Source organism: Platichthys flesus, chromosome 17, assembly GCF_949316205.1.
Source record: "Platichthys flesus chromosome 17, fPlaFle2.1, whole genome shotgun sequence".
NCBI classification, from domain to species: Eukaryota; Metazoa; Chordata; class Actinopteri; order Pleuronectiformes; family Pleuronectidae; genus Platichthys; species Platichthys flesus.
Genome location: NC_084961.1, coordinates 12,190,352 through 12,203,389, shown reverse-complemented (window position 1 = coordinate 12,203,389; position 13,038 = coordinate 12,190,352). Strand labels below are relative to the sequence as shown.

Here is a 13,038-nt window from a genome sequence, read left to right as displayed (position 1 = left end):
CACGCCAGACAAGGCCTCGGTTACGACCACTGCAGTGGAGGGGAAGGGGAAGGTGAATGAGGCAACAGCGACCTCCGTGGGCAATGGGACCGGATGCTTCCGCTGCGCAATAGTGGCTCAGACAAAAGGAGGGGAAGGGCTTTATGGCGACATTTAGATCCGCCAGACAGGCTGTTATCTGCGGAGGCAAAAGAAGTAAATAGCCCCTGCGGTAAACCGAGTGAAAAAAACACCCTGATTTAGGTTTACAGCCTAAGAGCCATTGGCACAGTGGCGTCTTTTCCTGCTCCAAAGGTGTTTGACTATTCTAAGTTTTAGTGCACGAGTTGGCGCACAGCCGCTCCTTTCCCCCCACGGCTTGTTTGATTTCTGCTGGACAAATAACGTGCAGGTAGTGAGGTGAGGAGCCTGCAACGCGAGTGCACATTTTGGACACCTTGTTTTGTTTTCCTTTGCTAAAATGCAATAGGAAGAGCTGCAGAGAAGAAAAAATTCCTGAGTGTTGCATTGCCTGTGGCCTTGTGGGGTGTTGGCCAAGCCCTTCGTTTATTTGCTGGTAATAAATAAAACACACAGGGTAACATGTGAGGAGATGCCGCTTTGCATATATTCAATGTGGGCTCATATAAGTTTAGGATATAATGCGCATTTACGCACAAAGCCACCCCCTTTGAAATCAGATGTCTATTGCAGTTTTTCTGAAACACATATTAAGTCTCCTTTAGTGTGAATATTCTTGCTGCCATTTAAAACACAATATGCATATTTTACAACATATTTTTGAGCCATTTGCGCGTTGGTTTAAAGTTGACTTTTTTGTGTCTGTATATTTTCTTTAAATGTAGTAGCGGGCAGGTTTCTTCCCGCTCCTTTGTGCATTTATTCCATGGATTCAATGTATATTCCTAATCTAAAAGTGCCTCTACATTGTGTATTTTATAGGGAATCGCGCTCGTGTGTCTTGTTGTTTATCACCCCTCGCACCATTTAGCTCATTTTAACAGGAGCAAACCACAAACACCACATTACGCCTTCGCTGTGTTTAGGTGTAACGTTACACCAAAGCACCGGCTGCTAGCGCGCATTACACTTCATTTGTTAATGGCAGTGACGATACCGACGCAAAGGCCAAATGCAAGTGAAAACGGCGGTGCAAACATTCTGCGGGTTAAGCCACGAAACATGTGTCAAGTCGAAAACCTCTAATATATTTACGAAATGTATCTGCTCTGTGCGATTCAATTCAGCGGCTTTCTAAAATATAGACATTTACACCGAATTTATTCAGTTTTATTTCCCTGTTTTAAAATAATAGTAATCAATATCCTTTTATTTTCCATTGTTGTAGCTATTTTATATCACAAATGTTACTTTATATTTTATATCACGCACTTACAGGCTTTCCAGTAAGTTATTTAATTTGGAAATATATGTTAACAAGTGTTTTAACACTAGTTTTAACCGCGTTGTTATATGTATGTCGTTAAGTCAGAAACTGCAAATTGTAAATAAAATACTCCTCCTTCTTTCGTGTTAAAATCATGACAAATTCCAAATTAAAATCTTTTCCAATTCATAAAAACTAGTCCATGTTTGTTTCTTTTCCAACTGTAGGAACATAGTCCTGCACCTTTGGATATAACATGACTGTGTGCTATAATGTGGATGTTTAGGTCTTAAAGATGTATAGTTCTAGTTCAAACAGTGATGTGCAATATCACTAAATGAAATCACCAAATGCGGTTATGGTAGAAGAGTATGGCCACGTGATGAGAATGAACATGTTTGGTTTTTAACGCTTTACGCTAAACTACCAAACTACCCAAAATATCCTCTGTAGGAAAATGTTGAAAAGTGAAAATAACTATTTTGGCAAAGGGTAAAATAAGAATTGTGGTGTTTTTCTCTATAAAGTAGGTTTGATATTTGAAGCGTAAAAGTACGGACATTGAAGGATATCCGAAGAAGCCGAAACGCAGCAAAGTAAATAAAAATGTAATTTGTATGGACGTGGTTCGAGATCCAGACGCTGTTTGAGCTTCATGTTTTTAATACGGTGGCGTTTAAAATGTGTTTTTGGTGAGCAGCAGTGGTAGGGTGCTTACGTGGCCTATAAAATACCTCGTAAAATAAGCCTCCCAAAAACACGCACTGTATCATTTTGGATAGAGGAGATCTCCCCAGAACCAAGTGGCTGAGAGGCTGAGAGATTTTTTCATTTTTTTTAAATCTCTCGGTTATTCAAAATTTTACATCCCACAGATCACAGTTCTCACTCATATCTGGATATTTCTTATCTTTAAAAACTGGAGGTGGTTATAGGAGAGCGGGTGAGTATTTAATGGCCATAGGGATTGATTTATCCTTTATTGTTCAGCCTTTATGATCACGTGTGTGTGCTGCCCAATGGCGTGGCAGCCTGTCTCCCCATTACTAGCCCACTGTAGTTCTCTGTGGGGCCAAGTTGCTACTTGATTTCTCCACATTGTTATTTTGTGAGGCTGGGTTTACTGCGTGTGTATGTGTGTGCGGTGTGTGTGTGCACGTTTTTTTTTTACTTTTGCATGTATCTGAGGAATGACTGCGTACATGTGAAAGTATAATTTCTCTGCCATGTCGACATCCGGAACGCTGACTAGTTACTACGTCGATTCCCTCATTCTGCCCGAGAGCGAGGAGGTCTCCGTGCCGAGGTACTCCTCCGGTCCTGGGCTCCAGCATGGCAGGCAGCCCGCCTCCATCGGCGACCACGGCGAGCTCGGGACTTGCACCTTCCCGTCCAAGCCTCCGGTGTTCGGGCCGCCGTGGAGCCACGTCCCGGCTCAGTTCCCGGGAACCTCTGTTTACCATCACCACTATGGGCACCCCCAGGGCCCGGTTGGCGCCGATTCGGACGGGCGATATCAGTCGTGGATGCTGGAGCCCATGTCCGGTTCCCTGCCCATGACCGGATTACCGACCACCCATCACTACGGAATCAAACCGGAGGGTCTGGGGACGCGGGCTGAGGGAGCGCTGCCGGGCTCCCACACCGCGCTGCTGCTCTCCGATTACGCGAACGGCACTCTGGCGACGACATCACCGGTGGAGAAGGACGCGCTCTCCGGCCAGACGGGGGACATGAGCGTGGAAGCGGTCGAAGAGAAACCCATCCTCGATCCAAGTAAGTCGCTGCACAGCCCTTTTTGTGCTCATACTATTTTTTACAACATAATGAACAGAGGATGGGTGCGTGATGGGGGTGCGCGTCTGACTCTGAACGTGCCATTTCCTTATGGGGGCTGTTAATGGCCGAGGTCTCCCATTGCTATATTAACCTTTCGCAGCTTTTAAAGTGAACGTGGATAGAGAGAAATGAGGAGGAGCTTTTATTTGGATGTAGCTGCGTTTGTCTTGTCACCATCCTCAACATTAAACTATTGGAATGATTATGTTCTCCTGCGCCAAATTATGAGTGATGTGTTTATATTATTATTATTATTATTATTTGGACACGTAGTACTGGGCCCTCACACCCACTGTCGCACCCCACTCTTTCCAGATAACCCAGTGTCCAACTGGCTCCACGCGAGTGCCACGAGAAAAAAACGCTGTCCGTACACCAAGCATCAGATCCTGGAGCTGGAGAAAGAGTTCCTCTTTAACACCTACCTGACCAGGGACCGTAGGTACGAGGTGGCGAGGCAGCTAAACCTCACCGAGAGACAGGTTAAAATCTGGTTCCAGAACCGCAGGATGAAGATGAAGAAGTTTAATAAAGACGGCCTACCGAAAGACGGGTGACTGAACCGTATAGAGAGAAAAACAGTATTAAGGCTGATGAGCTTTTCTGTGTGGAAGCTCTTAACTCTGCTGGACCTTGTTTCTAAACTTCATTGTCTTATTGTTCTATATAACAGAAGCTATTAGGCTTAAATGTCTTATTAAAAAAAGCATGTTGGGCTTCATTTTGCTGCGACTACCTTTATATTGCACAATTTTAACAGTGCCCACTCGTTTATTTTTTCATATGTTCCTTTCTTATGTTGATATTTTTTTATTAATACCTCGTTAACGTGTATTAGATGGACTGGTCCCTGTGCTTGTTTGTGTATGGATGTTTCTAGCTGTGTGTTTGTAGCTATAGGCTATTTGTTGTCTATCTCTGAGTCACTTGAGCGTCTAGCTTGTAAAGAAACTGTGTTTATTTTATTATTTCTCCCTTACTGCTATAGAACTATGACTGATGACCATGAATCTAACATTGGACCCGTAGAACAGCCAGACTCATCGCATTTTGAAGTATAGGTGCATCAACCTCACAAACCTCTTGGAAATGCTCATAGGTTAAAACATGATGTAGAAGCTAAATTACACGACAGTATATTGACTACCTATATGTTCTTCAACTACCTACAATACGTTTCCCCCCCCGATGGTGGATTATAATAGATTTGCTTGCATTAGATACTGAACAATGTCAGAATTTCAGGGAGTAACATTTTGAAAGAACGTACTGTTTGTTAGTGAGAGAAAAATGGAATAAAAACACTGTAGGCTACTTATTGAATACCTCACGGTCTGTTGACCGTCTGAATTTTGGTTCACAAATGTAATTTGTACTTTATTTATTAAATAAAACAAATTATATCTGCGAAAGCATGCACTTTACACTCTTATTTCATTCTGACCGCATATCGAAAAGGATTATAGTGGTGTACATCAGGATTCACGAATGTCTGCTGCGCAAAAATAATATATGGCTGCTAGTTTGCATTGTAAACAATTATCAGGTTAACGCGAAAATTCGTAATGCAAATTGAGGATATTTGGATACTTGAATATACAGTGCAAATTCACATTTTACTAATTATAATAAGTATATGCAGGTATTTCAATTTGTAGGACACACTCTCTCTCACACACACACACACACACTCCCATACACACCCACCCACCCACCCACACACACACACACACACACACACACACATACACACACACACACACGAATCAAAATGCACACACGTGTAAGTGAAAATCCGTGTGTGTCTTTCTGGACAGGGGACAGAGCTGCGTTTTGGCAGAGGATGTTGTTAGCTGTATACAGCCATAAAAGACAATTACCGCTATAACCTTTTATGGGGTGCAAAGCGCTGCGAGGCGAGAGGACACAAAACAAAAAAAGACATCGAGGGCTTCGACAGCTGAAGCCCAAAATAATGCAGCCGATGTGCCTTTGCTCAGCTCAGATATGACACAGGCTCTCAGCCTGAAGCTAGAGCCACCTCCATAACCGGATCCAACAGTATGAACAAGCCCATTGGCAAAGAGTGTGATGGATTACACATTTAGGATCATTTTTGTCTTGTTGAAAAGATGACATCAAATAGGTAATCAAAGGGTTTTCGAGAAGAGCTCAATACTTCTAGTTTTAAAATATGGCCTCCCTGCGTAATGCTGCTTCAAGTCCCTGCATGTTGGGGGAAATATTTGGCACAAAGACATGTAACGTATATAGGCTACGAGAAGTGAGCAAATGTGGCGTCACCTGGAGCTGCAAAGTCACAGCTCTGTTCCTGTTCACATTAAAGGCCCCTACGACACGGACGTAGACGCGTATATTGTTGTAGATAGAATTGAAGTCGGACTTTGGCACAACTGAGGTGCTGTTGTGACGCGTTAGGAAACGCAGATGGACCCAAACTTCAAAGACTCGTCCAGAGACAGTGCAATAAAACGCCTGGTCTGCTGCACTGTCTGGCATTCCAGTTTTAATGGTTTTATGGCCATCCAGACACAATTAGGCCGTTTCCAGAATGGCACCCATTTGTTTTCTTCTTCTCTTTCTGTGGGACTGCGACGTGGACAAAAGGCCGAGCGGAAATGATCAGCTTTATTGGATTCTCCCCGACGGGGACGCGTAGGACTCACGGTCATTTGGAGAGATCCTTTGTTCCTATACCTGGGAACCTTCCGCCCTCTGCTCCTCTGCTGCTTGAGGAGAAGGAGCAATAAAGCCATGCAGCTAGATCCAAACACAGTTAAAGGCTTTATATAGATGCTTCTATCAAAAATATATATGCATCAGTCTGTTAAGACACAATGCTTTGCATAAAATAACAACTGCAAAAAACAAAGTCACGTATAACGACAGTTTCCTTGCGTAAAATCTTGTATTTTCTGCCTGATTGCAGCAAATGACAAAAACACTGCTGCGTCCCTACCATGTGTAGTTCCACCCAGTCACCAGGGAGTGGCGACACTGTTCCACAACAACACACTCACACACACACACACACACACACACACACACACAACCGCACAAACACACAGACACACACACTACTTTGAACGCTGCTCTCAAATGAACCTGCCCTGGCGAACAAACTGTTGTAGCATTTTAAGGGTCCAAATAATTTCATACATCTGCAGAGAGAGGAGAATGTAACAGTATGACGCTCCCTCACTTTGTCCTCAAATAGTAGCTTCTCTCTTCACCGCTGTCATTCTCTATGGGAGGTTTTACCATGGTTTTATAGACGTAAACAATCTTAAAACAAATTACCCTGTTTATTAAAATGGTTGTAAATACTACCAAGTAATTAGGAGCATTTCCCCTCTGTGCATTTATTCCTGTTGAATACGTTGATATTTTATAGTCACAATGTTAACCAATAGTCTATATTCACAACTAGCGTTGCAAATGTATATTATATATTAATACAAGCAATAACAGAATAACAGTATTAACCTTGTAATAATAATAATGATAATCGTGACAGTAATAGTAATGGCAATAAATCATAAATACCAACAATAATAATAACGATCATGATGATTTTCTCTACGTAATTCTGGCTTTCTTTATTCTTATTCTGTGTATTGCAATTATATATATCTTTTTATCACTATAATTTATGACCCAGAATAATAATAGCAGTACTACTAGTACTACAACTACTAATAAATGAGTTCTAGTTCGTGTAGTAAAATAATCTTTTTATATGTCTGAAAATGTTCACTGTTAAAATCTAAATATCTGGAAATTCAAATAATTGCAACCTATTACAAATACGCAGCGTGTTTTCTATACAGCATGAATTATTTGCGTTGTTAATATCGTGCATCAATAGTCAAAATGCAGTTTCATGCGTAAAGGCACGAGAACGTGTATTAAAAGCAACATAATCCAATCAAAGTAGGAATTGTAAAAAGGTAATTTATTTATTCAATTTATAATGGATATTAGGACAAATTGTCAGTCCGTGTGTTATGTTTATCTTGAGTATTGTATTATAATAATGTACGTTACAGGTAAATTAAAAGCTTTTGAATCGTTGATTGGCTGTAAAGCGCCGTTGAGAAGAGTAATCTAAATCCAGACTTTAAATAACGCAAATCACCTTTTGATCAGTGGGCTTGTGTGAATTTCTCTCGTATGTGTTTGTGTGTGAAGTGTTAATCCCATTCTGCAGTGCTGCGCCATCATGAAATCCGTCTCTGTCCGCTGATTGGCTGAGAGCTGGCCAGGCCTGGGTCACGTGGTGAGTTCTTTTGGTCCAGAGCAAAAATGGGGTTTGGTGTAAATCTAGTGTGTATTGCTGTCATATATCACGCTACCTCGTAAAAACGACACTGAGGATTCTGGGCCAACAAATCAGAGAGGAAAAAAATATGAGTTCTTATTATGTGGATGGTCTTCTTAGCGCGTATACGGCGGCGGCTCTGTTTCCGAACGCGGAGCGGGCTTCTTGTCGTTCTGGATCCAGTGGAGAGGACTATGGCTCTGCTCGGAGTGCTGCGGCCATTGCGCTCACACCGGCCCTGTCTGGAGTTTACAGCGTCAATAATGCAGTATACCAGGGCCGCCCCGTGTTTACCTCGGGCTACAGCCAGGTGCACGATGCGCACGCACTGCACTGCAGCCCGTTTGACCAGAGCCGCATATTCACCGAGGGCTCCTGCAATCCGGGGCCGGGACCCCTCACCTCTCCGCCGGACAAACACTACCGGATGTACCCCTGGATGAGAGCATCAGGTACGTCCTGATTCTGTCTTATGCGTGCCGTTTCTGAACCCTCGGGTCAATGCTTTCACAAAGCGTTGGGATACTTACGCTGGACGTTAGTGGTTCAATTAATTTCGTGAAGCCATTGGTGTTGCATGGAAAGAATCGTAAAACTTTTATTGCGCAACTAATGAGTTCTGCAGCCATAAATTCATTTGGCCAGCGCTTCTGTGTGTTCAGTACGCAGAGACCTTGCCGCTGGGGGGTTTCTCTGCACTCCTATTACTCTTATAGCCTCTTCTCCCCTTTGTGGTTGTAAAAAAGACCGGCCTGTTGTGTAAATCAGTTCCCCCTTGCACTCTGCAGCTCTTTTCTAATTGGGTCTGCACTGCAGAGGCTCGTGGTGTTTTCCGAAACTCGCTCGTACATTGCTGGATCAATATGCACCGGTACTATCGGCCACATAAAGAAGTCAGGTGGGTTTAAAATGCGGTCCACTTTGAAACACAGACATTTGTTATGATTTTGAGGAGGTGTTGGGCTTGTAATCTAATTACTCATGGCTCCTTCGGTGTACACAACATGAGTGGCTTTTAATTGGAAAGGCATGCAGAGTATCAAAGGAGGCATAAGCCAAACACCCCCAGCAGGACTACTCTAAACAGATGCTGAGAAGCAGAAAATCCTCTGCCCTACTGATTAGTGCGTGCGTAAAATATGAGCCACAATTAATTTCACAAATAATCACAAATTAACGAGACTCGATGTTTTTATTATCATTTAATACCACTTTATTTAACAATTTATTCATTGATAAAAAAAACAAACAAATGCAAGTCACAGCTCATGCGTCTTATCTTGTTTTCCACAGACCCAACTCGTAAGCGTGGGCGACAGACCTATTCACGGTACCAGACCCTGGAGCTGGAGAAGGAGTTCCACTTCAACCGCTATCTGACCCGCAGGCGGAGGATCGAGATAGCCCATGCCCTCTGTCTGTCAGAGAGACAGATCAAAATCTGGTTCCAGAACCGCAGGATGAAGTGGAAGAAGGACAACAAGGGCGAAGCGGTGCCAAACCCGGCAGACAACGACAGCGACACCCAGGCTGTGTGCGAGGCCGGGGGGCCCGAAACCGAAGAGACCAGGGCCCCCGCGGGGCCGGAGTCAGAAACGGCTGCAAAGTAAAGAATGAGACAGAAATAAATAAAAAAATCCGAGCGTGAATGAAAGAAACACAGTGTTGAATATGAGTTAGGAACCGAACAGAGGCACCATTCATTCACTGCAGCTTCACAAGCTCATTAATTGAATGACAGCTTAGGGTCATTCTGTAATAAAATTTAACAGTAAACTGTATAAGATCTGCATTTCATATTTACACCGAAAATGCTTTTAAAGAGACTCCGCATGAAAGAGCGACGTTAAACTACCTATTTAAACTATATTTTTCTATGCGCAGTACGTGCGTAAAAATTAACATGATCATGCTACTGAATCAACATTCCTTCAAATTAATACTACCCAGTTTCTACCAGCTCGTAACAAAACACTGAAGAATTCAAAATAATGTGGAAATGTATTGTAAATTAATCGAAGCTACCTACTCCAGTATTTTTTCCCTCTCTACTCGCGGTTCTGATTCTAAAGGGAACAAATACAATATTGTGCGTAAATGTGCCTTACTTGGTAAATGTAATGTTATTTTTGTTGTTGAAGGCCTCTAGCTGCAACTTTGATGTTTTGTATTGCTGTAATGTTATTTTCATGACCCCTTAATTCATTAGAATAGCAATACCTTATCCTGGGCCACCACGAGCACACACGTGTTTATAGTGTCGGATGACCTTAGTTTATGTAACCTACCTCACATTCCCACATGCTCATTACATTGTAAACACGAACACACTCATGTAAATGTTTTAAGGGTCTTAGCTGTGCACTGTGGAAATGCTGGCATCGGCCTTTTGCTCTTTTTCACGTTTTCGAATTTCACGCCACACATGTAATACGTGTTTTGTGGAAATACCAACAGGATCAAACAACTACACACGCTTGTTTTTATTTTGACAGCATCATTTTTCAGTATCAGGTTCGTTTCTTTTGACAGTGTAAAACGAGCCGGCGACTCCACACAGCACTGTGCCAAAACTGTGATCTATTTCGAGTCAGTGAAAGGGGTTTGTTATGTCGTGAAGTGAAATGTGAACAATTGAAAAACCTTTAAGAATGTCTTAAATTTGTAAATGAGAATATGATGATGAAATAAAATAGATTGTATCTGCGGATTTGTTTACTGGGAATATGTGCGCACTGGTTCTGTAACCGCCCGAGTTATGGTGGTAATAATTACGCGCCGGTCTGATGCGGTGATGGTGTGTAAACGCTGGCGCTGCACGGGAATGTGAGCTATGAGGATGCGAGATGGGGCAGGCTGCGTGATGAGGGGAAATTACTGTTGAACTCTGTGTTCCCTCTTCCCTATGTAAGATGGCGCCTGACGGTGACCTGCCCCCTTCTTTCCTTCGCTCTTCCTCTTTCTCCCTCCCTCCCTCCCCGCGCAGGGTCATAAATCCGTTGTTGTTTATGAAAATTTACAACATGGCAATACAACTTTACGACGCGCCTCGGCCTCCTATTGGCCGCTGCCTGGTCACGTGGCTGGAAGCCGTGAACATGAACTTTTTTATATATAATTTCCAATACCAGAATAGAGCAGCCTTTTCATTTAACGGTCTCCAGCCTCCACGCGGCTGTTTCCCCACCGGCGACCTTCTGCAGGTTTTATACCCCTCACACCTCCCTGCTTTTGGAGTTATATGGGAGATTTTTTTTTTCTGCGCACGGGAGCTTGTCTTATTAATAGGACTGGATCGTTTGGTTTCCGCGGCTCTGACGCGTTCTGGCACGATGAGTGGAAGGAGCCCCGGTGCGTTACTGACCCCGGCGCGTCCCGGGACTCAGCTGGTGATTCTACCCCCCCCTAGTCACAGCACGTCTGCACCTGCCGGCTCCCTCCCCTTCACCTCTCCTGTTTACAAGAAACCTCCGCAAGGTAAGACATGCTCAACTTACCAGTCTATTGCATGTTTGCTATTGTATCTATTTCCATAAAGCAGCGTAATATGCAACTGTTGCGCCTCATTTCGTTTCTGTCTAAATGGTGAAACCCTGTGGAGGAATTGGTTTCACGTTACACTCCATATTGCTGCGATAACAGCAGACGCTGCACTTACTATTCTGCAGTTAAAAGATAAAAATAAAGATCCGGTTTTGTGCACGGGTAGAAACCTGTTGTAGCTCTTTCCCCTGGTCCCTGCATGCCATTTAATCCTAATTTGTTTGTTGTTGGATTTGAATGGGGATGCGCTCTCGGCTGCCAGAACCATCGGGTGAATGGTGGGGAAACGTGCTCTTTACCGCCCTCCCGTGGAGACAATGGGGGAATAGTGGTGGCAGCTCTGCCCGTTTTGCTGCAAATGTCTGTGGGAAGTCTGTGGTGCAGACTGGATATCGGACGTATTTACAGTCTTGAAATGAACACGATTGTCCAGGCACTTTGCCTTTCTGATTCATATACATATTAATTAGGGTCCTTTCTCACTAAACAGGAAAATGGCCAGAGAGGAAAATAAGGTCATTTTAAGCGTTTGTCTGACCTTTAATGAAAGCGTGTGTGTGTGTGTGTGTTATGTTGTTAAGTCAACACATCCGCAGGAATGTCCCTGCAAGCGGAATTTAACATTTCTGCATTGTTGTGTTTGTGTCACCTTGCGAGGCCATATTGTCAAACTGCGGTGATTTGTTTGGGTGCAATAAATTATTCGTGCGACAAGCAAACTCGTTCTGCGAGGAGCTGAAATTCAAAGTATGAGCTGCTTTCATTTTTGCGCGATAGAAATGGTGCAGAATTGAACGTATGGTAAATGCATCCAACATGAAGTCAATTTCCATTTTCCATTCCTGTTTATAACATTTGTTTTTTTATTTCCTTTGTCGTGAGAAAATGCCTCATCTGGTGTTGCGCTAAATTATCCTTTTCTTTGTGTTGAGACATGTGGTGTTGGCTGTTGTTGTTATTGCTCTGCTGAGTCTGCTCGTTGTGTTTAATACAATGTCATAACTATCCAGAATGTGTGCACTGACACTTGCAGTCGTGCCGCAGCCGTGCGCAATGACGCTTGGGCAGAAAATTTAAATCAGATTTTATGGGATTTCATCTGTGTGCTCTTAGACTCGGTGGTGCCAGTGTGCGTGGGAGCCTGCAAAGTGCACTGCCCTCCTCTCTCCTGCAGCGGTGACCCCTCGGCTCTACCCCTCAGACTAAATCAGACAGCAGTGCGCACTCACTTCTTTCCTCCCCTTTCTTTAGCCGCTTCTTTAGTTCCTGGGTGTGTCCCTGCCCTCGGCGCTGGGAAATAATTTTCGTGGGAACTTTGTTGCCATTGGCCAGCCATAAATCAGCTGGGGAGAGCGTGACTTTTAAACCAACAGGCACATTGTGTATAGGTCTCTAACTCTTACCGTGGGCCCTGCAATGTAGAGGGAGTCCCGGTATTTCAGCCTTCCTCTCATGCGCCGTGCCTTCTGGGGCTCTGTAGCCGCAAAGGGCGCACATACCTGGAACAGAATAAATAATCTGCAGCTCGCTGTTTTTGTCAGTAACACAGGATTGGGCTTGCGTTTGAGGTTGGGGGAAAGGTGCTGCTCTGGGGGAATTGCTAGTGGGGGAGAAACAGACGACACGGCGCTGCCTGCGAGAGACGAAAGGTGCCATAAAAATTCCACAAGAAGAAAAGCAAACGGAGAGCGCTGGAGGAGGCGTCTTAAGATCTGCTTTTCTGCTCACATATGGAGATTCGCACACGAGAAAGGCTGATTTACACCTTCCAATAACTGTAGACCAGAACCGTACACATTTACGCAAAGTTGGGCGGATGTCTGTTGGCGTTTTGAAACTATTATTTTTACATTTATTTTGTCAAATACATTTTTTCTTTTTTAAATGTTTACCGTGCAGATATGTAAATTTAATGTAAATGATATAA

General features: G+C 43.5%; 2 protein-coding genes across 2 annotated transcripts; both read left to right on the top strand.

Moving 5' to 3' along the window:
* The first annotated feature begins 2,499 nt into the window (after positions 1 to 2,499).
* Positions 2,500 to 4,595, top strand: hoxa9a (homeobox A9a). Its single transcript, XM_062409184.1, has 2 exons — positions 2,500 to 3,163; positions 3,542 to 4,595. Exons 1-2 carry the CDS (start codon positions 2,614 to 2,616, stop codon positions 3,781 to 3,783), a joined length of 792 nt encoding a protein of 263 aa, XP_062265168.1. The 5' UTR covers positions 2,500 to 2,613; the 3' UTR covers positions 3,784 to 4,595.
* Positions 4,596 to 7,563: 2,968 nt separating this feature from the next.
* Positions 7,564 to 10,270, top strand: LOC133971977 (homeobox protein Hox-A7-like). Its single transcript, XM_062409131.1, has 2 exons — positions 7,564 to 8,020; positions 8,862 to 10,270. The coding sequence occupies exons 1-2, from the start codon at positions 7,657 to 7,659 to the stop codon at positions 9,176 to 9,178; spliced, it is 681 nt and encodes a 226-aa protein (XP_062265115.1). The 5' UTR covers positions 7,564 to 7,656; the 3' UTR covers positions 9,179 to 10,270.
* The last annotated feature ends 2,768 nt before the right edge of the window (positions 10,271 to 13,038 follow it).

What these genes read in the sequence shown, in the direction of transcription:
- LOC133971977 (XM_062409131.1), top strand. Translation starts at nt 7,657, where the DNA reads ATGAGTTCTTATTATGTGGATGGTCTTCTTAGCGCGTATACGGCGGCG. An exon ending in CCCCTGGATGAGAGCATCAG is followed by an intron (nt 8,021 to 8,861) that starts GTACGTCCTGAT and finishes TGTTTTCCACAG; the next exon opens with ACCCAACTCGTAAGCGTGGG.
- hoxa9a (XM_062409184.1), top strand. Translation starts at nt 2,614, where the DNA reads ATGTCGACATCCGGAACGCTGACTAGTTACTACGTCGATTCCCTCATT. An exon ending in GAAACCCATCCTCGATCCAA is followed by an intron (nt 3,164 to 3,541) that starts GTAAGTCGCTGC and finishes CACTCTTTCCAG; the next exon opens with ATAACCCAGTGTCCAACTGG.